This window comes from Nannobrachium achirus, assembly GCF_963921795.1.
Source record: "Nannobrachium achirus genome assembly, chromosome: 6".
Lineage (NCBI taxonomy): Eukaryota > Metazoa > Chordata > Actinopteri > Myctophiformes > Myctophidae > Nannobrachium > Nannobrachium achirus.
The window spans coordinates 54,537,736-54,565,404 of NC_137815.1; the positions used below are offsets into that span (position 1 = coordinate 54,537,736).

The window sequence follows — 27,669 nt, forward strand, 5'->3', positions numbered from 1 at the left end:
TAGTACGCACGACGCACGTCAGCTGTTCAAGCAAGGAGAACCCGTTAAAGCGGCCGCAGTAGTGGCGGATCATCTAAAATGGTAAGAATGCTATTCTGTTCATTCTATATCATTCATCACATCGAACGTTTACATCTTGTTGTTTTGTTTTTGCGATGAGTAGGAGTTGCTTTTTTAGCTCCTTTAGGCTTAAAACATACACACTGGCTAATTTAAATAGGCTGTGTAAACTCTCGATATTTTCCACAACATGTTCAGTTTCTGCCAAGAAAGCTGAAAAGTCATAACGGTCGGCAATTGTCGCAATTTAATCGCATTAATAGCCATGCGTGCCCAGGGTTTGAGTGAGAATTACGTCCTACGACTTGGGGTATAATATTTCATTCATGTTCTGTTAAATAGCTTACACGCCACGCCACGGTCCGCGGACCTCACACTTGGCTAACACAACATTACTGCTGCACGATTCAACGTGCTGCTCTTCATGCAGTATTTAATGCCGCGGTGACAGAGTATAACCATGCATTCACTAACCATGTCACTAAAATGCCAAATTAGTGAGACTGTCTGCAGCTCTATTAGCAAGGGTTGCAAAGCTATGAGCAGTGGTGGACAGCTGAGTAAATACTTGAGTACTGTAAGTACAGATTCTGAGGATTTGTACTTTACTTTTATTACTTTTTTTTGATACTTATTACATTTACAACTTACAATGCCAAATATTTTACCTTTAGCCGAGTAGCCTACATTTCTAGGAATGCTGAAATGTTTTTTAATTGGTGGCATGTGATTAATCTAATGTGGTATGACATATTAACAACAAGAGTGGTCTGAGGAAGAAATAGGCCTACATCAAGCTACATTATGAATTAATTTGAGCGTTTTCCAATTAAACGCCAATATGCCATGCACTCAAGAAGACTTAGATGCTATCAAAAATGTTCATCTGTTGAATTTAGAGGAATGGGGAAGTGCTAAGGGTTTGTACTCTGAAGAAGTGACATAAGATTTCTGATTGCGACCGCCTGGTCGCAGTTGCTATCAAAACCTCCACCGGCTGTCTGTCTGTCTGTCTGTCTGTCTGTCTGTCTGTCTGTCACGTCACACATTTACCCTACTCATATCTCCGCAACCTTTGCCCTGATCCATGCCAAACTTTGCACACACACACACTCCTTGGCTGCCAAACCACAACCTCCACGCCTCATTTCTCACATGGCCCTCTTCTAGCGCCACCATCAGGCCGATTCTTGCAAAACACATTTTTGGACACTGCTCCTACAGATTTGGCCCTAAAATCACACAAAGCGGTACACAGTATCTCTACACAGTCATGTCATCAAAATGCATCTGTCCCATCTAGCGCCACCATCTGGCCAATTTTTTTAAAAACACATTTTTGGACACTGCTCCTTCAGATTTTGGCCTAAAATCACGCAAAGCGGCGCACACACACAGTATCTCTAAAGTCATGTCATCAACAAGGGATCTGTCCCAATTCCCATATTCCCTGTATGTGACCTGACGGTCGCTTATCTCCCGATTTAGGGAGTCTTACTGGTTTTTGTTTTACTTAAATAAAAGTAGCAATACCCTATAACACAATATAAAAACACTCTTGTTAGTAAAAGTTCTGTATTCAAAATTGTACCAAAGTATGTTAACATTTAACAATAAGTCGCATTTTAATGCATTGTGAGCTTTAGATGTGCTAGAAGTGTCAAATAGTGTTTGAGTGGTTAATAGGCTATATGTTTTGTATTCATTATCTCAATCTGCAAAGTAACTTGTAAAACTATCAAATAATTGTAGTGGTGTAAAAAGTACAATATTTCCCCCTGAGATGTAGTGGAGTAGAAGTATAATGTATAAATCGAAATATGATAATACTTGATGAAAGTAAAGGTATCTAAAATTGACTTGAGTAAATGTACTGAATTACTTTACACCACTGCACTGACACCTTATCCTTGGATATATGCAAATAAAGTGCTAATTTAACACTCCAATAACACAGTAAGGTTTATATGATTGCCTGCTTTCAACTTGTCTGTATGAGGAATAAGCAAACCTTTTTATTGCGACCGTAGGTCGCATTTACTACCAAAACCTCCACAGGCTGTCCGTGGGTGAGTGAGTGAGTGAGTCAGTCAGTCAGTCAGTCAGTCCGTCCGTCACACTTTTGCCCTGCTCATATCTCCACAACCGTTGCCCCCATCCATGCCAAATTTTGCACACACACTCCTTGACTGCCAAACTACAACCTCCAAGGACCCCCGGAGCCCCAGGGACCCCCAGGTCCCTGGGGGACCCCCAGATGTAAAAAATGACCAAATGTGCTCACACGTCACACGTCACACTTTTTCCCTGCTTATATCTCCGCACCCGTTGCCCCCATCCATGCCAAATTTTGCACACACACTCCTTGACTGCCAAACTACAACCTCCAAGGACCCCCGGAGCCCCCTGGGGGACCCCAAGATGTAAACAATGACCAAATGTGCTCACACGTCACACTTTTTCCCTGCTTATATCTCCGCACCCGTTGACCCGATCCATGCCAGATTTTACACACACACTCCTTGCCTGCCAAACTACAACCTCCAAGGATCCATGTCATCAACATGGATCAGGAAGATTTTGGAAAAACACATTTTTGCCCTATTTGTGGAGATAAGCCAGCTACGGTCGCTTATCTCCCGATTAGGGAGTCTTACTGGTTTCTAAAGCATTTCTTGCAACACACTAATACAACTAATAATCTGTCAGTCTTGACAGGAATATGAAAGATTATCATCACAAGCATACATTTTGTTATGAAAACATCTGTTAATTGCAACTTCACCTCAATAGAGTATGGAATAATTTGCTCAATGACATCATGTTCATGATAGGTTCAAATGCCCAAACCAGTGTAATTACAAGTCATTGACTACATAATTTTCTTGGACAGACACTTTTCTAGTTCTTTTTTCACTTTGAAACTCGGGCTCAGATGGTTCTTTGCTCCATTTCATGCTTGAGTGATGGACTGGCCCGTTTAATTGCGACCGTAGGTCGCATTTACTACCAAAACCTCCACCGGCTGTCTCTCCGTCCGTCCGTCACACGTCACACTTTTGCCCTGCTCATATCTCCACAACCGTTGCCCCCATCCATGCCAAATTTTGCACACACACTCCTTACCTGCCAAACTACAACCTCCAAGGACCCCCGGAGCTTCAGGGACCCCCAGGTCGGGTCCCTGGGGGACCCCCAGGTGTAAAAAATGACCAAATGTGCAAAAATGACCAAATGACCACCCCAACGGGGCTGCTCACGGGGAATTCCTGGGGACCACCCACTCCTGGTGCTCCAGAACGGATGCAAAAGTGGTGGCGCCCCCAGTGGAGGACCCCCTCCACTGCAGCTCACATAAAATGCCGTAACTCGGGCTAGGAGCGTCCGGGAGAGCCGGGGCCGGTACCTATTCGTCCGCCAAGGCAACGCGGAGACCCCACCCCTCATTTCTCACATGGCCCTCTTCTAGCGCCACCTTCAGGCCGATTTTTAAAACACATTTTTGGACACTGCTCCTACATTTTTTGCCCTAAAATCACGCAAATCGCTACACAGTATGTCTACACTCATCCCATCAACATGAATCTATCCCATATAGCGCCACCTTCAGGCCGATTTTTAAAAACACATTTTTGGACACAGATTTTGCCCTAAAATCACGAAAATCACTACACAGCATGTCTACACTCATGTCATCAACATGGATCAGGAAGATTTTGGAAAAACACATTTTTGCCCTATTTGTCCCGATTAGGGAGTCTTACTGGTAACATTACATGGAAGTGGCCATGTTTAGACTATCATACATTGTTTTCCATTATGGTTACTCATTATCCAGGTGTAAGCTTGTGAATGGCAGTGTGGCATGAAGGTCATATGCTGGTACCTTGGCTTCAGCTCAATACATCAAACAAGCAGGTGGAACTGATTAAATTACTGAAAAGTGACTCAAAGGAAGACATGCTCTCTCACTTTGACGAAATGACAGCGCTGCAATGTGATGAGGTGATTGCTTTAACAAGCAATTACTCATGAGCACGTTATGGCTTTAGAAAGATGCGCAGGAAAAAGACTGGCTATATGTCAACAGGACCCTGCATGGAGAATGTTGGATCTACCACTCCACGGACTCATCTATCGATCTCACTCTCAGTCTCTGCACACACATTTTTAACATTTCTTCCGGCTTGGCACTAAGCATCAAGGGTTGGATTGAGAGATCATATTATTATTATTATAATATGAAATATACACAGCACCAGTTTTCCTGGGAAAGTTGCCCTTTTGTTCTGTCAAACACTTTGTTATCAGGGAGTTTTCTCGAAAGGAAATATCTTTTGACTCTGAAAGAAGACATTGCCAGGGATCTGTTGACGTCAATGCAATGGTAGTTGTCAGGGACGTGCTGGGCCCCTGATTCAGCCCGGGAAAAAGAGTTGGAGAGGCCCTCATTGCGCGCTATAGAGAGAGATCTCTCCATAGCGCTGCTGCTACTCAAAGATTTGCCATTTCAGATCATGACAAGTGACAAGCCAGTGGGCCAATTACATGAGTTATATTTTGTCGTTGTCGTGTGCAAACCTTGGACGTCCAAAACCATTTGTTTTGTATTTATCATTTTATCATTTTAAAAATGATTTAAACTAGTGAAAACAGCCGATCTACAAGCACACAACGCCTCGCGGTGTGAGGCGTTGTGTGCTTGTAGATCTGCTGTTTTTACTACTTTTTTGCAATGGCAGGGCTTTGCTTTGCGAAAAAAAAAATCAAATTTGAAACTTGTTGATACAAGGTTTCTGCCCGACAGTAACGATTTACTTTGTTGGCCGCCCAGCCCCCAAAATGGAACGAAGGCCGACATTTATTTTTATTTTTTTCCTAATGGCCGGCCTGGACCGGCCAGGAATGAACCGGCCTTTCGGGAGTTGTCCCGCTTTTCCCTATGGCCAGCACGTCCCTGGTAGTTGTTAGCCTGGTATAACCAGCCTAGATACTAATGCAGCTAGCTAACTAACTGCAGTATCTAGTCTGGAGTTTCTCCCATTCAGAAGAAATTCATGGGAGGAGGTAACAAAAACTAGGGGTGGAGGGGAGCTGGGGAGAGGGGAGTCACTGTCATTGTTTACAGTACACCCACTTATCAGCTAAACACAGCAGGGGACATTCCAGGAATGCAACACCCAGGATCCCTCAGTATGCAAAAAGACCCATGTTATCTGTTCTGTTGCTGCATGGAGAATGAGATGTGCTCACATGAGACATGCTGCGAGAGAGACAAAGTCCGCCTTACTTTGTAACTAGCCAATCAGGGGCTAGCTCCCTTTTCTGGAGCTAATGGGTGTGCCCAAATTGAAGAGCTAGTGCACGACCCTAGACCATCCCTACCTTGTTTTAACATGGCTGGGATGTCTAGCTCAGCTAGGCTAGGTAGTTGTAGCTGTGACAGTTCTCTCTTTATCTGTGGCCCTCAAACAGTTAAACTAGGCAGTTTGACAGCCTCTGACAGAAAAACCACAAATATGTACAGTAAAGTGTCAAACAAAAACCCAGCAGTTTAACAATTTATGTTCAAAAACTATTTGGTGCTACATCTTTGTTCAGTAATTTCATCATTCCAAAAGTGAAGTCCCATTCTGATTCTCTATAAGCAACAGCACTGATATAGGGAGACTTAGGCCCTTATTACACGGAGGCGCTGCCGATCTCATTTTGGATTCGTTTTCAAAATGAGATCGCCTTTACACCTCGCATTGGCTCATATTGTCTGCATTTACACGGAACGCACCATGTAATGCAAAATGCTGTAGTTCATATGCCCGGCCTACAGGTGGCACTGTTGACGTGCACTGCACTCTGGACATTTTTTTTGTAAGTGATTGATAAATAAAGTTTGATTTGATCAATAACAACTTGTAGATCTGCCCTTTTTCAAGTAATTGTATTTCAACAAATAACAGATGTATATTATTTTGCAAATTTTACTCAAGTTAATCAATGCAGATTTGTATCAATAATTTTACCATTGAGAGTAGTTATAATTGGGGATCTTTGAAATTAAAATGGTTGGGTAATCACTCCTGGAGCCTTAAAAATATATTCTCTTATGGGGGGTCCCTGGCTTATCTTCTCTAATGGGGCTGCATGAGTTTGCGAACCACTGACTTACATGATTTCGATGAACACAATAACTGATCAATAAGAGAACGTTTAGCTGCACTGGTTTGAAGAGCAGCTTATTCCAGCATCAATGCATGCATCAGATGATCTATGGACTATTTTCTTACGATAAACATTAACTAAAGCCTATAACATGATATAATAATAGACCCTTACAAGACTGTAACTGACAGAGTACAAATGGAACCAAATGGACCCGTTTGGGTTCATTCATTTAGTATATTGATGCCAATGCTTGATATGTTTTATTCTTAACATTTCAACAGTGTCAAATTATTTATATTGTGGTTTTGCTACCTATATATATATATATATATATATATATAAAACAAAAAAAAACAAAAAATATATATATATATATATATATATATATATATAAAATATATTATATATATATATATATATATACTTTTCCCAACACTGCAATCTAGCCATCTGAGTACATTCTATGCACTTTATACACAAATAAAAAAACAAGGTTCAAAGTTCAAGGTGGTACTTTATTTTCACGTTTTGTACAGATACATAAATGGGTTCACTTTTAAGAATGACTTTTTGGCAGCTTTTCCAAAAGTATCAAATCCCTGGACCATTATACTACAGTATCAAAGTATAAAAAATTGAAGATCTACAAGCTTGACATGCAGCGTGAAGTGACACATTTTGAGCAATGAGCATGTAGACATATCAAATCAAAATAAAAAATATTCAGACATTTTCCACACAAAAAAGACGTGAAGGACATAAAGGCTCAGAGCATCTTCAAAGGTACTCGTGCAACAGCGTGGTATATTACAAAAGAAGTTCAGCTTTTCAGTCCTTAAGGGTCAAGGTACTCAGCGAGAACCCTCCTCACTCTCTTGCCCTCGGCCTCATTGGTATCAGTAGTATAACGATTGCACTCTGTGGCAGGCTGTCTGTTCCGTTCTGCTTCCAAGGCTGCCAACGAGACCTCCTCCGTAGCCTCCTTGTTGGCCACACAAAAATTGTGGAGGACAAAGCAGGAGTAAATGACATAGGGCAGGTCATCCATGTTTATGTCCATAGCCCTTCGTAGCGCGCCAAATTTTGCCTTGAGCTGACCAAAAGCGCACTCAATGACCATACGTCCACTTTACCACAACATCAATGAATCTGTACTTGTAATCACAGGTGGCTTGTACATTAAGGGAATATCTGCTTTTCCTGTTGATGTAATCCGTCGAGTTGGCTCGAGGCGCCTGCACGTCTATGTGGGTGCCGTCGACAGCTCCCAAACATTGCGGCATGCCATGCGCACGTTCGAAACCAGCAACCAGATCCTCCACCTCGCGCTCAGTACATGGTTTTTTGATGTACTTTGGTCCTAGGTGTGTGGCGATAGCTCTGCAGGTCTCCCGTATAATGACCGATGCAGTCGGTCGGGACACGCCGAAGGAGTTAGCCGTCTTTAGTATCCTTCCCTCATCGTTCAGGTAATACAAAGTCATTGCAACCCTCTTCAGTGGATCAATCGGTGCCCGCATATTTGTAGTTTCCTTTTCGATATGCGGTCGTAGTTCTTCGCACAAGGCGACGAGAGAGGCCCTGGACATGCGGAAATTCACCCTCCATTCACGTTCTCCAACAACACCATTGACAAAATTGTCCCAGAAATCGCTGGTCCTGCCTGGAACCACCCAACACTCCCTTCTCGTTGCTTTTCTCGTTCTTCTCCGGGGTGGGTTTGTCATGTCTAGAAATTTTAGAAATCGTTGGTGACGCAAGTGTCCTTTTCGTCGGTGTTCTTCTTCTTGGAGCAGTCGGTGTCGCTCTTGGAGCAATAATTGTTGGCTTAAAAGTTGTAGCAAAAACTGTAGCTGCTGGCACAAGAACGCTAACACTCCGACCTCCATTGCTACTGTAGTGTTGCTACTGTAGTGTTGTTGTTGTTGTTGTGGTGTGTGTGAGCAACTAGTGGGCTGGACCCTTCATGGAGCAGGGGAGGAGGAGCAGGGGAGGGGGTGTTATGACATCATCGCACTCTCCCTCGCCGATTTCCTTTATTACACAGCTGCGTATTTGATGCGAAAACGCACTTTTCCACTTTCAGACCCGAATTCAAAAAAGTGTCGGATTAGGTCATAAAAACGCGTCTCCGTGTGTCAAAATGGCCGTTTTACTACTAAAAACTACCTGGTAATAAGAAATTCGTCTCCGTGTAAGAGCCCTCTTATTGCCCAGCAGTGGATTTACTATAGAGATGTGCCGATTGATCAGTAAGTGATCGGCCGATACTGCCTATATCGGCTTTGATCGGTATCGGCTTCGCCTGTATCGGCTTTGCCGATCTACAAGCTAGATCAGCTATTTTCACAATATTTATCTGTGGGACTGAATGTAACCTCAGCTTCAACTCCTACAAGTTGAATTGTATACTAAAGGACCTCAGCCTGCAATCTCCTATTAATGTTTATACTTAATATACAATGTCAATGTTTTGTAAGAAGAATCATTAAATATCTAAATGCTGCAATAAATTGAAGAATTTATGGATTTGACGCTGTGATCGGGAAAATATCGGTATTGGCAGATACTGATTCCAGTTGATCGGTGATCGGTATCGTCCCCAAAAATCGCAATCGGAGCATCCCTAATTTACTATATGCATTTTTCCTGTCTCTCTCTCTACTGTCCTTTCAAAATAAAGGCAAAAAAACTGTACAAAATCAGAACCAGGGACTTGTGTTTTCAACAAGTCTAATAGAGTGGTATTAAATCAAGCTAATTCAAAACAAACTGTCTGGGTGCACACAAAAGTCCAAATAGACATGCAAATGACCCCAGACCCCATTCAGCACATTCAAGTGACAAGACGGAGCGTCTCTTCTTCCCAGCTAAGTCTCACCCCATGCAAGATCTCACTATTTCCATAGATAATGCATTGGTGACTTCGGTTCCAACTGCTAGAAACCTTGGTGTGGTCCTGGACAGCCAGCTATCATTCAAGGCACACATTGATCAGTCACCCGGTCCTGTGGGTTCATAACATCGTAGAATCAGACCCTTCCTCACCCAGGAGTCAGCCCAGCTCCTCGTCCAGACATCTGTCATATCAAAACTTGACTACTGTAACTATCTCCTCAGTCCTCACTGGCCTCCTGGCATGTGCACTTGCCTCTCCAACTGATCCAAAATGCTGCGGCACGACTGGCCTTCAACCAGCCCAAATTCTCACATGTCTCCCCCCTTCTCCGCTCCCTCCACTGGCTCCCAGTTGCAGCCCGCACTGAATACAAAACACTGATGCTGACCTTCAAAGCAGCCAAAGGTATGGCTCCTCCATACCTCCAAAACCTGATAAACTACAACCCCACCCGTTCACACAGATCAGCCAACACAGGGATGCTGACAGATCCCTCTCTAAAAACTCCAGGACAAAAATCCACTTGTCCTAGACAATTTGCCCTCCTGGCCCCCGCTGTGGAATAAACTCCCTGTCACACTTAGAACTACAGACTCATTCCCTAGCTTCCACTGTGGACTGAAGACTCACCTCTTCAGACTCCACCTAAACCCATAGCACTATTGTAACCCTCCCCTTACCTCGATGGCCACACATGAAGCTAGATAGCATTTTTAGGTTTTAGAAAATTATTTTTACTGCTTAGGATTGATATTCCTATGCATTTGTTGTATTGCTGCTGATGTACTGACATATCATCTTGCTTATTGTATTGATGTAGTACCTGCTTATTGTCGCTTTGGATTAAAAGTGTCTGCTAAATGCCTAAATTGTAATAGAATTAGGTACAGCAGTTACAGAGAGGACCGTTGCTGAGTTTCTAGCAGTGCAGTGGCCCTCTTTACCAAAAAGGTAGTTGATGCAACTAGTCGGGTTATGTGTGTCGGATTTTGTGTGTGTTTAGTAAAAGCTGTAGGAGTGTGGCTATGTTTTTATTAGTAGCCTACTGGTGGTATCTCTGGAATGTGTTCCTGACCACAGTGCAAAAATATGGATGGACTAAAGGAGAATGACGTCAACTATTGTTTTCCATACATACCCGTTTTGAAGCCTAGTTCAGCGAAAAATGGCCACAAGTGCAACCGCAACCAGTGTGCTATTGGTGTGTTGGGGAGGGGTGGGTCTTGAAGCCAGTCCACACAATGCAAATCCTTGCAACATGCAACTACTTGCAACTACTTGCAACTTACTTGCAAGCCTTATCCCCAATGGCAGTTGCAAGGAGCTGCATTGGTGTAATGTGGACTGGCCTTGCAATGATTTTATTGCAAGTTGGGACTTGTTGCATTGGTGCGGTCTGGCCTTTGCTTTACTTAGTACAACCCAAGCCCCAAAAGCATACCAGCAGCTATCAAAAAGTGTGAATCCCTAGTCCCTACCCTCCTTGAAAACCACCATAAAAGAGCACTGTCTGCAATTTGTACTAGTATTGATGATCTCTTGTATATTTAGTATTCTATGTCTTTATATGGCTTGATGAATTGAATACAGAGGACCACAATAGAAACAAGCAGTAGTATTGCATAACTGTACCTTTGTACCTTTTGTAAACTGTTAATAAAGATTCAATCAATCATTCAACCCTACGTTATCATCAATTTTAAAATTAATAGAACCATAACAAAAACGCATTTCATGTAACAAAGACTTGAAACTAGTGAATCTTGATGAAAAGGTTTACTAAAGGTAATAGGATGTAATGTGAGGTCAAGGTCCCATTGACTTAAATGGAATGACATTTATTTTGCAGCAGGAGGAGGGGAATCAGTGCCAGCTGCTGGGCCATTATTGAGAACGGCATCATTGTGTCCACTAGGCCGACGGCATGGCCGAGACTATGTTTTGCACTGTGTCCTTCTGCCTGTCTGTGTGTCCGTTCATGTGTCCGTCTGTCTGTGACCAGCTAATCTCCGACACTGTTGGCCCAGTCGTCGTGAAACTGTGCACACACACTCCCTGGATGCCAAGGCAGAACCTCTGCACCGCCTTTTTTCAGATCGGCCTGTTATCTTGCCACCATGATGCAGATTTTTGCAAAACATTATTTTTATGTTACTCAGATTTTGTCGAAACATCACGCAAATCAGTACAGTATCTGTATAGTCATGTGATCAATGGATCTGTCAGAATTTCCATATTCCATTCTGATGATATTCCATTCTAAGATTGGCTACCAAAGTTTGCAGGATCGGTCCATTTTGAACAAAATTCCTCAAATCAAGAACGCAGTGTGCGATTTCCGTGAAATTTTGCATGTACATTCCCACCAAGGAACAAATGCCACCCTTTTCACATTAACTTATTATAGCGCCACCCGGAGGCCACAATAACCTACCTCACCTGGCGGAGATCTGTCTTCCAAGGAGCACTTTTTTCTAGTTACTTTTGCATTGGCTTCATTTTCAAGACCGAAACCTAGTTATCATTGAATGAGAGGGGTTGTGGGTAAATGCACAATGTAGCACAAACATCCTTATTTATGTGTTACCTCTCACTGAAAGACCAGAGTTATCTCTCAAATTTGTATTTGCAAGACATCTCAAACCTGCCTGTTGCATTTAACCTCAAGCAACAGCCAGATATGTATAAGCCATGCTTCTAGGGACTTTACATGTTGAATTGAAACCAATCTGTGAAACTGGTTGTGGTTTCATTGCAACTGACTGAGCTTCCTGTCCTTCCTGGCCTGTCTTGTGAAACAAATCACTGCCGAACGATGTCAGTTCATCCATTACTGATCCCTAGCTGCCATTCTTCCGCTCTTTCGGTGACCTTGTGACTCTTTTTCTGCCTCACCCTTCCTCATTTCTGTCTCCATTCACGTATACATGTAGTGGTTGCCGATCCCTTACGCAAACGTACTCCAGTTATTCTTGGAGAAAGCCCCCGTGTCCACAAATAATCGTCTGCTTTGCAGGATCAGTGACGAATTACTGACGCATGCTTGTGGTTTACAGCCTCGCTAAGGGACTACAGGGCTTTCAGGGTTCCAAGAACTGTGGAATACTGACCCTTCAGCCATCAACTGTGTGAAAGCATATCTTCACACGCTGTGGGGGAGATGGGGGTTGGTGATGGGGAGGGTCCAATAAAGTGTGTCACAAAGCAGGCTGTTCACCATTTGCTGAGGCTATTGGCTAACATTGGCTTCCAAAGTTGGCAGGATTGGTCAGTTTTGAACAAAATGCCTCAAATCATGAATGCAGCTTGCGCTTTCCGTGAAACTTTGCATGCACATTCCCACAGGTCATGGAACAAATGCCACCTTTTTCATATTGGCCTGTTATAGCGCCACCAGCAGGTCCACTTTTGCAGAACACATTTTTGGAACAAAATCATGCATGCAGCGTCCGATTGCCGTGAAAGGCAGAAGAAGACATAGCACCCTTTTCACATTGGCCTATTATAGCGCCACCAGGAGGCCACAATAACCTTCCTGACCTGGCGGAGACACTGTGCTCGGAAGAGCACTGCTTCTAGGGCCGGCTTTACACTGCCACTGAAATCTAGCCTGAATCAGATCTGAGTCACATCAAAAGTGGAATCCGATTTTTTTTAAATAGTCTAAATCCAGACAGGTCACATGCATGTCACATGAAATCCGATTTTGAAAAACCACATCCAGAGGTGGTTTCAAATCCGATCTGAGGACATCTGACTCAGTCTGAAAGCAGCAACCACATCCACCCCATAGAGTTATATGCAAGTCACATGCAAGTCACATCAAACTGGCCAAGCGTCACTTGCTGCGCGACCCGAGCGCGGCTGTAAATTACATCATTACAGAGTGCGAGTATTTACTATTTGATTACAGCGCACTGAGCACATGAGAAAAACAAAAGAGAAGAGAGAAAACACGTGAGCTAAACAGTTAAAACCAGAGAGAGGAGCGAAACACAAGAGTAAAAGAAGAGAGAAAAACAATATTGTAACGTTTGTTTACTATATGGTCTATTATGTCGCATTTCCTGAACGTAATCAACTAGCGTCGACGTAGTGACGTAACGTCATGACGCCTACGTCGTTACCACGGTAACCAAAGCATACATGTCGCCGCAGGGCAACTTTGGGCTGACGCTGTCTGAACGCACAGATCAGATCTGTGTCACTTGCAAATGCTGTGTGAAAAGAAAACTCTGGCCAAAAGATCGGATTTCACAACCAAATCGGATTTGGGACAGATTTGACTGCAGTCTAAATCCGGCCTAGTTGGATATCATTTGAAGTTTGCGGGCCCTGGGTAGCCAACCCGACCTGGCGGGGAGAAGCGCATTTTTCTCGTCATTTGTTTTGGGCTTTTGCTAAATTGGTGGTGTTTGATATGTAGGCAATATAAGCTATATTGCCATAAGGTTTAGGCAATCACAGTAAAGTAATTACTTTAGTTACTTGATCTTTTCTGCTACAATCTCACTCTAAACTCCACCCATCTGGTGCTCCAAGGACGATAAACCAAACTATCTACAGTACTAACACTATTACTACTACTACTAAGACTATTAACGACTAAAGCCCAAGTAAAACACTTCATTCCATACATTAAGTATAATTTGATTTTGTACCATTCAGAATCCTGCCCTCTGTGCTTACAAAGGCAGAAGTTGTGACGCACTGTACGAGCTACAAAACCTAGTATAAACCTACTGAAAGTCTTTCCCAACATGTGGCTGATGTTAGTCACCTACCGGAAAAAGGAAGGGACTGTTGTCACTTCATGTGCCGTCACCCGTCTGCACCAAGAACACAAGGCAACGTGTGTAAATGCTAGGAGGCACATCTGCACAGACATCGGTGCCAAGAAGGTGCCTAAACATGTCTGTGTGCCAGTAGTACTTGATGTCCCAGTTAGGGATGGGACGATATGACATTTTCATATCACAATTATTGTGACAGAAGAAATCGCGATTTACAATATTATCGCGATAATCAAAATCCATTATCCTTGAGCGGATCATTTGCCAAAAAATAGCCGATCTACAAGCTCACAAGCTTGTGAGCTTGTAGATTGGCAATTTTCTTTGACAAAGACATTTGATAAGAGTGAAAAAAAGACAATAAGGTACGTATATTATAAGTACCCTTTACCAATTATAGAGGGTTTAAATGGTACCGGATATGCAGCTCGGCAAATAAAAGGTGAATTGACCCCAGTGCATGACGGAGGACGATATCACGATAAAATAAATCTCCACGATACGGTTATTGTGAGTGTTCTTTATCACGATAAACGATAATATTGCTTATCGTCCCATCCCTAGTCCCAGTAAATTACTCTATTTGTTACTTTGTGTTCTGTGATCAGAATCAGATGCAGACCACGTGGTACCGAATCTGTTCTGTTATTCACACATAATCACTTTCTAACCAAGGCAGAAGTTTATGTAACTTCTCTGTAGGTTGAAGTTAAGCTTCACTTTCATTTATCTTCTATTCAAGAATCAGTTCTACTAACCTAATTAGAGGGAACTTGCTTGCTTGAGTTGCTTCAGCGATCTAAACAAGGGCTATTATCACAACGACGATGTTATGTCAACCATAAATGATCTACCGAAAGGTTCTTGTTTCAGGTTTCATATAGTGTCTTTGTCTGAGAGGAGGGGTTACAATCTTTTCATGGACTGGCTTTAAAGAATCTAGGTTATAGTATAAATACAAAATGCTTGTATGTGTGGTTATGAGTAAGACGGAACAGGAGGGAGAGAGAGAGGAAAGGTGACAAAAGACACAGATGTATCACTACTGTCTGAGAGATAGCCCAGGTCAGTCTGTTATTGTTATAGCCAGCAGCCTATGCTTACAACTGTAGGTCACTTGCAGATGTTTATGTAATGGAAAGTGTCCTACAAACATTTCTTGTCCTAAATAGAAAATGTTTCTCTCTCTCTCATCTATTTCCTTTCATCTGTGCGTCCTTTTTACAGCTCCTCATTCCATCCTCTCTAACCTCTGCCTTTGTCCAATCTGCCTCATCACGTGGTGGGCCTGAATCTTAGTGTTCCAGATACATTAGGGTGTGGTTGTTTGCATGATTTGCTTTGTCTAAAGCCAACAGTGGGTTACTCCTCTCTACCCCTCCCCCCTTGATACTGTCTTTGGGGTCGACTAGTGGTAACTGTTCATATTACTTAGGGCCGGCTATCACTGACTAAAAGCAGGTTTTCACATGAGTCTCCTTTGGCTGCTGGCTGGCCTATTACCGGTATACATCCAGAACAGTCTTAGGCAAGGCCACTTGGCATTGGTATGGCTTTTTGGAGCTGTGTGCAGCTCCCTATACGTGGCTGTGTGGGTCTGTGTGTCTGTGTGTGTGTGTGTGTGTATGTAGCCTGACTTCGGCGCGTAACTAGTGCCGCACCATTTACGCCACTCGCGCAATATTTACATCAAAATGTGCGGCTCGGCCGGGAATGGTGTTCTATTACCTTTCGTTCCGATCCGCCTTACCATGCCGACGTAATCGGCAAAAAACGACGCTTAATTGTCCCCATTGACTTATAATGGGACAATGCAAGAAATCACTTTCAAGTATTTTTCTCTCGTAAACCATAGGAGCTACAGTTTCAAACCTCGGAGAGGAGATTCATAATGATTTTAAGAATGAATCGAAAAATAATTACATCACTCGGCCTCATGGTGGCGCTATAACGGCCCACTTTACGTTTTGCCCCGTAACTCTTGAACCGTAGATCGGAAAATTACAATTCGTTTTTCCCTGGATTCCTTGGGTCAAGACGCATCTCCCCATATAGGCCACGCCCATTTGCGCCAGGATAGATTTTCCGCCATCTTGAATTTTCTCCAAAACACACTTTTTGATCCTTTTCCTACATATATTCTTCAAATGTCACAAAAATCAGTACACATGATCTACACACACACACACACACACACACACACACACACACACACACACACACAGCTCCACTTCACACAGGTGTGATTTTTTGATATGAGTCAATTAGAACCATAGAGAGGCAGTAATATGCCATACATTGTGTCTTTATAATGTTTTTACTACAGAATAATTGGTTAGTTGGTTGGTGGCGGCGGCAGTGGATTCTGCTCAATAGACAGGGGTACACATACTGTAACTTTTTTGGGGTAGTACTTAGGGAAGCACCTTGAGATGTTGCCTGGTGCCCACCCTAGGATTTAGCAGAATATTTGACGATTTGTTTTATATAAATATAGGCCATGAACAAATACGTAGAAGGCTACAATACAAGCGTTACAGTGCTTCACATTACATACAGAGCCATGTGAATATTTTTGGGCGCATTTAAAAACATGATAGAAAACTACACATGACGGCTGACTGCTTTTTTAATTGACGAAAATCCACCAGACTGTCTGTTCTGAGACCAACTCTACTGCATCAAATAAATATGCTGTGCACTTCCAGTTGTTGCTCGTACAAGACAAAATAATTAATAGTAAAGAGAATAGAGAAAAGACATCGTTGAACTTGTGTACCTGATAAAGGCACAGTAAGCGTTGGAGCTACAGCTCTGCTCCCACAACGGAGATTGTGAGACAGACATTAAATGAACTACTCACATATGCTGCGGAGGTTTCAAGAGTTTGTCGTACGGTACTTCCAAATGAGTACATTGTTTAAGTTACAGTTTTAATATCATAAAATATGTACTTTGGCTAAAATCTTGTGGTTAATCCACGTAGGTTCTTCTTTACTTGAACTAGTTTCGAACTGCATCGATTCATTTCATAAGTCATATTAACGACCTGTCAGGGCTGCTGGGAGCTATGTTCCATCAGCAGCACTAAGCCAAATAGAAACAGACTTCCTACCTCTAAAACCGGCAGAACCACAATGATTAGTAGACACTATTTGTATTTCTAAGTTTACTCTACTAAGATCTTTAATCTACTAAGATATTGCCATTCGACTAGGTGCCGTTTCGATCGATTAGTCGACTATTCGGGGTCACCCCTACTGTGTACTGATTTACATGATTTTTGGATATATATCAAAAAATATTTTTGCAAAAATCGGCCGGTGATGCTAGCCTATGCAGGGGAGAGGTTTTTCCTTGTCCTCCAGGAGCGTGCACAGTTTCACTCCAATCAGTCCAACTGTGCCCGGAGATTAGCTGTTAACAGACGGGACACACTCACACACGCACGGACAGCACACACACATGGACAGGCGGACGGGGGAAAAACATAGACAAAAATCGGGCTTTAACAGCAACCCGTGAAGTGTCTATTATTATTATAGTATTTTTTTTTTTCTCCAATGAGTTCACAATTTAGTTTCCTACATATAGAATGCCATATAGGGAGTAGTAGTGAACGAGAGTGATTTGGGACACAGCCAATAAGTCCCCACTCCAGTGAGGAGAGAACTGCTGCTTAAGAGCAGTACATGTATTGCTTTTCAATGACCCTGTGGGTGAATGGGTTAAACAGGGTGAACTGAAGAACAATCGACTGTCATGACTATCAGGTAACAGTTACCATGGGCAACGAAAACAAGCATGTCCTGGGTGGGGGGAGTCTACTTACTCCTCCTCCCTAGTTCAGTTTGTCCTATTGGGAGGCCAGTGGGAGTGGCGTATACCAGGAGAGGTTGCCTCCCTGAATCTAAATGAAACCACCCTGTGGAATGCACGCACAGTCCTCCCGTATACACACACAATCTCAGAGACTCAGTCACGTAAGTCGAGCAAGTACGTGCTCCTTCCTGTTTTTCACCAGTTCCGTCTTTCTGTCTGCCGTCTCTTGTTTGGATAGACCAGGACGAATGGGAAGCCCAGGGAAGGAGTTTGCCAGGGAAGAGCGTGAGGCTGGTTAAACTAAACGGGTCAAGAAGAGTCCATTTGAAGCACAACATTCAGGGGGGTTGACCGTACCGTGAGATTAGCCCTCGGGGGTATCTGATAGTGGCAATGGGGGTTTGTGGATGGTGTTCTTGTGGTTGAGGCAGGCAAAACTGGAAGTGCAAGTGTCTTGCATTTGAAAGGCGTGAGGAGGAAACTGTATAGGAGCTGGTCAGCGAGCTTGACTGTTTTTGACGACTCCACTCGAGGAACTTGGGGAATCCTGATGGATTTCAGGATTTCGGTTTCTGCAGAACTGAGAGAGGCTCCTAACGAATAGACACCATACACAAACAGGCACACACAGGCTCTCTCTCTCACACACACATCAGTGGGAGAGGAGAGGGTTTTGACGGAGCATGGAAGCACTGAGGGATTCTATTCTGCATTTGACTTTTCAGATGTCTACGTACAAGAGAGCCACCCTGGATGAGGAGGACCTGGTGGACTCCACTGGTGACGATGTCTATCCATCATCACCCATGCAGGTAAATCTCTACACACTATACAGATAACAATTATCTGTGACACATGACTTCCAATGTTGTAAACTCAGTGCTGCTTCTTGCATTATTGTTATATTGACACTCAAACAAGTGGACATACAATTTGTTGTTCCTCACACTCTGCATTAAAGATGTATACTGTGACTGCAGAATGTGTGTTTGGCTACAGCAGTGGTTCTCAAACGTTTTTAGGCTGTGACCCCCAAAATAAACATATATGAATTGGGGACCCCCACCCTGACAAGCACTTGGAATTGTAGGTATTACATTTAATGTGACTCGGTTCCACAGATAAATATTGTGAAAATCGCAGATCTACATGCTCACAACGCCCGTGAGCATGTATATCGGCTATTTTCACAATGTTCGCCTCTTGATTACTTAATATTTGGCCAGTTTGGTATTAAAACGGTCTTGAAAATCCTTAAATAGACACTTAATAAATGTGCAGATACCCTGTATACACTTATGTTGGTTTGTTTACCGTTGAATGAGATTTTCTTTTTTTTACATTAAGCTAATCATCTGGGAACCCCACAAAATAATTTGGGGACCCCACTTGGGATCACGACCCCAAATTGGAGAACCACTGGGCTACAGTATGTGGCCGTTATGGAATCTCTTATACTACTGGATAACACTGACACGTGTTTTCATAGATGTAACTGTACAGGATTGGAATTTAGGATAAACTAACCTTTTCAGACTGAGACACATGCCTTTTTGAAGGTGTTCTCAAGGGTCTTGCATATGTTCCACAGGCCTAGGGTCTACCCATAAAGCACCATGTAAACCCTCAGATCAAGTTAGAATGTTAAACTGTTGCAATTATAGCTAGAGGTTTTCTTTTAACGCAAACCACAATACGCTGTCAGGCTATTGCCAGGTCATAATTACAAAATCACGATTCGTGATATTGTATAACACTGACTCTTTTGTGTTGTCCGTGACAGTCACATCTGCTGTTTATTATTGCAACCAAACTTTGTTTTCTGTTCCAAAACTACTCTAATATCTGAATAGTACACTAATTGAGTTAACCAATTCCTTTGGTGCTATTGATCACTTTCCTTGAAATTAAAAACGCTTTTGAGGCCAAGGTTTTGACAAAAGCCAACCTGCATAACAGATGCAGCTCTATCTCTGATGTTTCACATACTGGGAGGAGCTTGCAGGTTTTGGTATTGCTCATTGCCCCACTAGTGTGTAGTTGGATGGTATTTTGGTTAGCGACTAACTGACTCATGAAATGTCATAAAACATTGTTTTATGACATTTCGTGAGTCAGTTTTGTGTTCTACATCACTCATATGTGGGTCAAATGTCAGCCATAATTCTCCATTGATACAGTACATGTCTGTAGGTAGCACACGTAGGTTAACATCCCTTTAGTCCAGGGGTTCTCAAACCTTTTTAGGCCATGACCCCCAAAATAAACATATATGAAACATATATGAACTGCGTTGCGAGGCGTTGTGAGCATGCAGATCGGCTATTTTCACAATGTTCTCCTCTTGCTTACTTAATATTTGACAGTTTGGCCTGTTTGGTATTAAAAACGGTCTTAAAAATCCTTAAATTGGTATTAAAACGGTCTTGAAAATCCTTAAATTAACACTTTATAAAAGTGCAGATACCCTGTATACACTTATGTTTGTTTGTTTACCGTTGAGTGGGATTTCTTTTTTACATTAAGCTAATCATCTGGGGACCCCACACAATCATTTGGGGACCCCACTTGGGGTCCCGACCCCAAGTTTGAGAACCACTGCTTTCATCCATATGTTTTGCATTCATCATAGCTGTAACACCCTTTTTCCTTCCATAGTTATTACATTAGACATTAGTGATGACTGCCTTTTTGTCCCTACAGTTTACTTTAGGTGATGGTTAATATCTAGACATCCTTGTAACGCAGTCATTGTCCGTGGGTAAGCTCAATATGCATTTGGTTTATGTGCAGGCATTTGGACCATGGACTAAAGCTCATGTTGTGTCTAGCCTGATCTAGCTCTAGGATCCTCCCCCACTCTCAACGGAGTGTCCCAAGCACGAGCAGTCATTTGAGCAGAGCTGCTTGTGAAACGCACCAGTGGAAAGTGACACGGTTAGCATAGTGTACACAGCGTGCTGCTGCTGTGAGGCTAGTAGTGTGATTGTTTGTCTTGTCATGGCAACCATCTGGCCCTTGAGATTATGTATTAGACAATTAGACAGTTATTCATCATAGTTTTCATAAACAAAGTTTGTCCGATCTCAAACTGATTAGTGTGTGTGTGTGTGTGTGCGTTGTGTCTGAAGTTTAATATTGCAACCTAAACTGGCTTTGTATTATCATCTATAGGCACACACACATGTTGTACCTGCCAACGTTGATGTAGATGATGTGCACAATGCTTGGAAAGTGCAATTGTGTGCAAACGTGTTACACTACACATTGTTTTAATTGTTTACTACTACACTCTTCATTAAAATAATGAATGGTTTGAATAGTTGCAGTTGTTTCTGCGAAGCAGTAATCTCATAAACCGATTTCTTTCAAATATAAATTATATTATACAGAATATGGATGACCAAAGTTTTGGTTTTTTATTAGAGGTAAGGAACACAATGTTTTTTTGGCCTGTTATTATCATTTGGCCTGGAATAACATTGAGGAGCTGAAGTCCAGAATTCAACAGATTTTTCTCCCCTTTGCTTTCCTATTTTGCTGTGGTTTTCACAGTGTGCGATAAAGTGTGTGTGTGTGTGTGTGTGTGTGTGAACCGCAGGAGACTTGGCAGAGAGTTACTCTCAATTATGTTAAGAAATACGGATTAAATCCAAGCCACTCCGAACGTAGGGAGCTCCACAGGATTAGGAAGCCCCCAGCGGCTTTGTCATTTGAGTTGCTCACATTCAGTTTGACTTTTGAACTCTCGGTTTAGCTAATCAGAGTAAATCTAATCCCGACACAGAAGTAGGAGTTAATTGATTTTCATCTGCTCTGTGTGGCAAACAAGATGAGGGCTAGCCTGTTTTCCCCCCCTCTTTTCCAGCAGCATGGCTGACGTTTCATTTACACCAGTGATATGAAGCATTCTGTTAGCCACCTGTTGTATGTGGATGACGTGGCCCTTGGAATAATTCCAGCATGAAATAGGCAAACCTTTGAAGGCATCACAACACGAGGCTCACACATCCCTATGCATTGTGAGCTTCTGCTGTTTCCGTCCTATCACAGACTATTTAAAATATATAAAATCATGGAATCCCAATTATGGATCTTCTTTTTGCTTGGGTACTAGTGTGCCTTTTGAAATAGTCTAACGTGTTGCTCTGTGTCATCATCAAGTATTACATTTAGTGTATAATTGGTGCCTTCATTCAGCCAGCTCCGGGAAATCCCTGTTAGTGTCTGGTCTGCTTTAGCTGATTGAGTAAAGTATATCAGGTCTGACAGGTGAGCTGGGGGAAAAACACCACTATTGTGTCTTAATTACAATGACAATGAGGCCTTGTCGGCTCCTCTTTCCTTCTGTGACGTCTAGCAATACGATTGGCACATTTGAGACACTTGTAAGGCCTTCAAAATAGTTTTGAGTGGCTCTTGGAAACATTCCATTATGAAATACAGTATGTAAATACTCTCTGGCAGGCGGGCGTTTACTGCATACTTTCATCGTGAAGTTAGATATTTGCCAGAGGCTAAAGCTTGGTAATTTAGTAGAGATACACTGCACTAAACACTCATTTAAGAACATTTGCGTAAAACTCTTAAACACTAATTATACATCTCATTCCAACTGGGACCAGGTTACCTAGTAAGCCAGTACTGAGATTTGCCCCTGGGAGTATCTGAGGCAATGGGGATTTGTGTGTGCATATTGTTTTTGTGTTTGAGAGATGCAAGACAGCAAGTGCAAATGTCTGACTTCTGAGCTGCATAGATCAGTGTTTGTCTATGATGAACTGCATCTGGATGTACTGTATGTGTCGTGACCCCCCCCCCCCCCCCCCCCCCCCCCCCCCCACCAACTTTTGCCCAAATATGGGGTTACAAACATTATAAAGTATTTGCCCAAATATGGTGTTCCACATGGCCTCTCTAAGTACTAAATGCTGTTTTCCAAAGCACTTTACAATGTGCATTACTTTCACCAATTCTCACAAACAGTCACAAACCAAGGTTGGAGGAAACCATGCAAGGCACCAACCTGCTAGTAGTTAGGGGTTCAGTGCCTTGCTCAAGGACACTTTGACAGTAACACTGGGGGAGCCCGGGATCGAGCCGAGAACCACCACAGCAACTGTTTTTATACCCCATATTGTCTGGATGGATGTGAAAAAATAATAACAAAAACAAAAAACAGTAAATAAATCTGGCACAAGTTGATGTCATCTCCTTACAAAAGTAGGACAAAAAAACAAGCATATTTCTAAACAACGTGCTATTGTATACCAATAGCTTAGCAGCAGCCTATCAAGGAAGCAGGAGGAGTTCAAATGTTGCACTGTATTGTCCTTGCCGTGCCTGTCCTTGCTCCATGATTGAATTTGCTTTCAGTCACAGGTTAGCTGTAGAAGTAGAGTTTTGGACAACTGCTACGTTATGTCATGTCCTACTATGGGGCTGAGGCACACAGCGTCACAGCCCATACTAGGATATGACATAACGTACTACAAAGCTGAACTTGAAGAGCAGGAAGAATGGAAGGCTATGTGCCCTTTTATGTTAAGGGTTGAAAGACTCTACGACACATAAGGATTTGTGCCTTGAAACCCGAACGCATGACCCACATATTCTGAAACATTTGAACTATAAAATACATTTTTCAAACTGCAAACTGAATTGACTGCGATTGTAACAAAAAAATAGCAAATTATCCATCCATCCGTCCATCCATCTTCAACCCCTTATCCACAGTTTCTACTGGGGGATCCCGAGGCGTTCCCAGGCCAGTTTAGAGAATCCCTCCACCGGGCCAGATGGAGGAATACTAAATTATGACTCAGGCATATACTGTATATGGGCATATACTGTATATGGGCATATGCTGGTGAGGGGTGACATCAGGGATCCCCAAATATGGGCATATCGGTCAGATCGGTGGTGGTGTATGTAGCCTGAACTCTACATGTGAGGGCCCATTAGCGGCCCGAACCTTTAGTACTAATATTTGTGTAAGTATATTCTTATAGCCTTGTTTTCCCTTTATTATGAGTTGAGATATTATTTATTTTAAAACATTTTGGAGTTACGAGTTGTAATTTCGATGCACCTCAATGACAATAATTGAACTGAACCGAACTGTAATAGCAGAACATGCTAACACACACGTTAGAATTGTAGTGTGTGCGTTTCCTTGAATCATGTTGAACTGAACCTGTAACATTTAAATAGCTGTAATAATTGCATATCTTAATTTTAAATTATGAATGTACTAACACATGTGAAATGTTTGTGTGCGTGTGCAGGTAACTCTCCGGGATGGCTATGGTCCTAAATGCTGGACGCAGAAGACGCGGATTGAGAGGAGGCTTCTGGTTGTTGTGTGCCTTCTGTCGGTTGCCTTGTTCATATCTCTCATCACCACAGGGATTTTCTACAAAGAGAGTGAGTTGAAAGTCTCATGCTGATAGAATGATTAGGAGACAGTTGTAATACAACACTCAGGCTAAATATGCTTAAAAAGCTTATTGCTCAAATTATTTGGAAATCTATGAAATCAACTGTGCGGTTGAGATCTGAGGACCGTTCATTCTAGCAGTTTAATCTACTTCAATTGAGGGAGAGATTGGGGGAGAGGAAATGGGTTGAGACAACTGAACCATGACATGTGCGTTGGCTGATCACACCTTTAGTGTAGTCATGGGCTACACTAAACACAAGTAAGAGGCTGTCCTTTGAATGGGATTATTCGTCATGCAAAAATTACTTGTGGGTATAACGTCACCTCCAGTCAAATTCTCCTCATCGTCGGTTTCCTCATATTTGCTAAGGGAAACTAAATGCCACTTCCTTGCATTATTCCACCTTTGACAAATCACGCTTCGCCATAATGAAAGGAACAACAATGGACGCTCCTTAGGGCGCTAACCTGATCTCCTCTAAAACCTTTGTCCCTGTCTCTATTTTAGGCCTTATAAGGTCTTACAAAGGGAATTGTTCAGCACGCCATTGGACTATAGGTCACCTGCCATAAGAGCTGGGTTGTCCTCAATTGTATACCATTCTTTATCAACAGTTAGTTTAAAAAAAGACTCTAAAGGGGCTGACACATAGAATGCGCCAGATGCTACGTTGACGCAGGTTACAGACTACCGAAATACAATGTGTATATGGCATTCAGGCATCGTATTGAGGTTCAAGATCAAGTTTCAAGTTCAAGAGCTTTGCGGGTAGAATACAAACGGAACAGAAACCGAGTACTACTCATACCCTGAGGAAGGCTCAAAGAGCCGAAACGCGTGGGTGATCCCATTTTTAAACTTTTTTTTTCTATTATGATTTAGCCAACACTTATTAAAGGCTTTTTAATATTTAGAAGAGTGCCTTGGTTTTCTTTATTTCATTTGATTCTCCAGTTCCCCACCAAAGAGCACCTTCACCACACTTTTCTTTAATACTTCCGAGCACCCACTTTTTTTCTTCCTGAAGAAACCGAGTACTGTCTGAGCGTGCGCATGTGTTTGCACGTGCATCCGTGTGTTAGGGAACCTTGCTTGTTCCATTTGGGTCAGTGAGGTTAATTAATTGTTGTTGTTAATTAAACAAGTGGCCTCATATGACGCACGTCATTGATGCGAACGTCACTGACACGAGTGTCACTGGTGTTTTATCTGCCAGGGCCTTTAGACTTAACATTTTACAATATTGTTAAGATTTATTTTTTGTTGAAACCGCTTCACATGCAAGCTAGTTTTCGATTTAGACAGAATGTTCTGACTGTTCTTACAGGCCAAACATTATTATGAAAAGAATATCCAAAATGTCCATACTCATTTCCCAAATAACATAGACTCTAGACCAGAGTGACCGAAAGCCCCTGGGCTTTTGGTCACTCTCATAGCTCCTCAAATAGTTTCTTCCCAAAAACCTCTTGAATATTCTAGATACCATATCATACAAAAAAACGCCATGGCCTATTATGTCCTATCCTCAGTAAAAACATTCAGGCGGTAATCCAAGAATAAAAGCAATGCTATTATGAAAGCCACAAAGGTTGGCTTCAGCATTCTGTTCTGGGCCAGGTTATTTTTCATTTTTTCCCCAGTTCAATTATGTTGCTTCTGTGACTTAATTCATCATCATCATTTTCAGATATGTTTATATAAGATAGCAACAATTGTATATTGGGTTCCATCCTATCAAGGCAAGGCAATTTAATGTATAAAGCACTTTTAAAAACAACAAATGTTGACCAATGTGATGTACAACAAAAGTTAAATCAGTTAAAAATATGCATAACAATCATATACATATATAATGCAATCAATAAAAATATGAATACACAAAACAACAACAACAAAAATCAAGACACATCAAGACATCAATACATCAAGGCATCAACATATCAAGACTCTGTGATATGGAAAGAATGTGCATTGCATCTTAAGAAGAGATTTTTGAAGGGAAGATATAATTCAAAGAGATAAACTGTCCCTTCAGAATCTCGTTCAACAGAACTCAGATGGATCATGTGTTTTTGCACGTGTTGGTGTGACAGGAGGAGAGGTCCAATGGAGAATCTAGAGGTACAAGGACCTGCCGCTCTGGAGCTTACTCTCATCTACTGTTAACAATTACAGAGGACTGATTATAATCGAACTGTAAAAATCTGGAAAGCAAGAGAGCTCCTTAACCACAGCCAACTAATTATTTCTGTGGGACTGTGAAAAGATAGTTCCCTCCGGCATCAATATCTTGGCTTTTACCTTTTAGAGAGTTATGGGTTCCAGATGGCGTAAAAAGATCCCTGTCTGCTTGGATCTCCCAACATAAGAATCTCTGGATTGTCCTCTCTGCACCTCTAAATTGTATAAAGGTCTGAAGATTAGAAGGAGTGTTGTCTATATAAGCAGGCTGATGACGTGCAGGCTTTGCAAGGGAGGAATTTGTCTAGTGAGGGTGTGGAAATGAGTAAGAAATGCCCTCCTCTCTAATATGGAGTTGCCCTTGAGCAAGGCCCCTATACTGTAACCCCCAAGTGCATGAGGTGACGGTTTCATTAGCAGACGGTTTCATTAGCAGATGCCAAGATGTCAACTACAAAGGTATGTGAATGTGTAGATAGATAGATAGATAGACCTTTATTATCCCAAGGGGGGGAAACCCAGAGGCAGCACAGCAGAACAAGGCACAATAACAGAAGAACATATACATAAACAGAATGGTGCTGGAAAAACAGCATCTGTGATCAGTCTGCTTTCCCTGCATCAACAAAATGTGAAGTGTATTAAAACATCCATTCATTTTAATCCCTCTCCCTTGTTTCCAGCTCACCCTGGCCTATGCTTGACCGAGCCATGTATAACGGTGGCCAGCACGGTGATGGGAAATCTGGACCGTACCGTGGACCCCTGCCATGACTTCTACAACTTCGCTTGCGGTGGATGGATGAAGAACAACCCTCTCGCTGAGGGCAAATCTCGTTCGGGTCCTTTCAGTAACCTCTGGGAGCACAACATGCTTGTAATGAAGAGCTTATTAGGTAATCGTCTTCTCGCAGTGCACTGTCCTCTGCTGCTCTTGCTAGGCATGTCACAATTATTACATAATCAACTAATTGCAATTATTTGACATAATTGCAATTATTTTGTCATAATCGTTTACATGTTGAAAATGTTTAATATATTTTCAATCATTTTTTTCAAAAATAGTGGAAATAGACGATTTACAAGCTCACAACGCGTCGCGATGCGTTGTGAGCTTGTATATCTGCGCTGTTGTGAGCTTGTAGATCTGCTATCAATGTTCTTTTTTAAAGATCTGCGCGTTGTGAGCTTGTAGATCTGCTATCAATGTTATTTTTTAAGTATAAAGTTGTCAAATATGTCAGTAATTTCTTTGTATATTTAGGTTATGTCATATCTGCCATGTGCAACTTCAAAGCCTACAAGC

The 27,669-nt window shown here is 42.2% G+C and overlaps 1 protein-coding gene across 2 annotated transcripts in view; it reads left to right on the top strand.

Moving 5' to 3' along the window:
* ece1 (endothelin converting enzyme 1) overlaps nucleotides 1–27,669 on the top strand; it is a 43,567-nt gene continuing 15,898 nt past the window's right edge. The window contains exons 1-4 of one of the 2 annotated variants that reach the window (XM_080727251.1): nucleotides 1–81; nucleotides 18,462–18,548; nucleotides 24,024–24,162; nucleotides 27,047–27,259. In XM_080727251.1, coding sequence (XP_080583377.1) covers nucleotides 79–81; nucleotides 18,462–18,548; nucleotides 24,024–24,162; nucleotides 27,047–27,259 — 442 coding nt within the window. In that variant the 5' untranslated portion in view covers nucleotides 1–78. Of the gene's footprint in view, nucleotides 82–18,002; nucleotides 18,549–24,023; nucleotides 24,163–27,046; nucleotides 27,260–27,669 lie in introns of those variants that run through there. The other variant, XM_080727250.1, reaches the window with a different exon arrangement.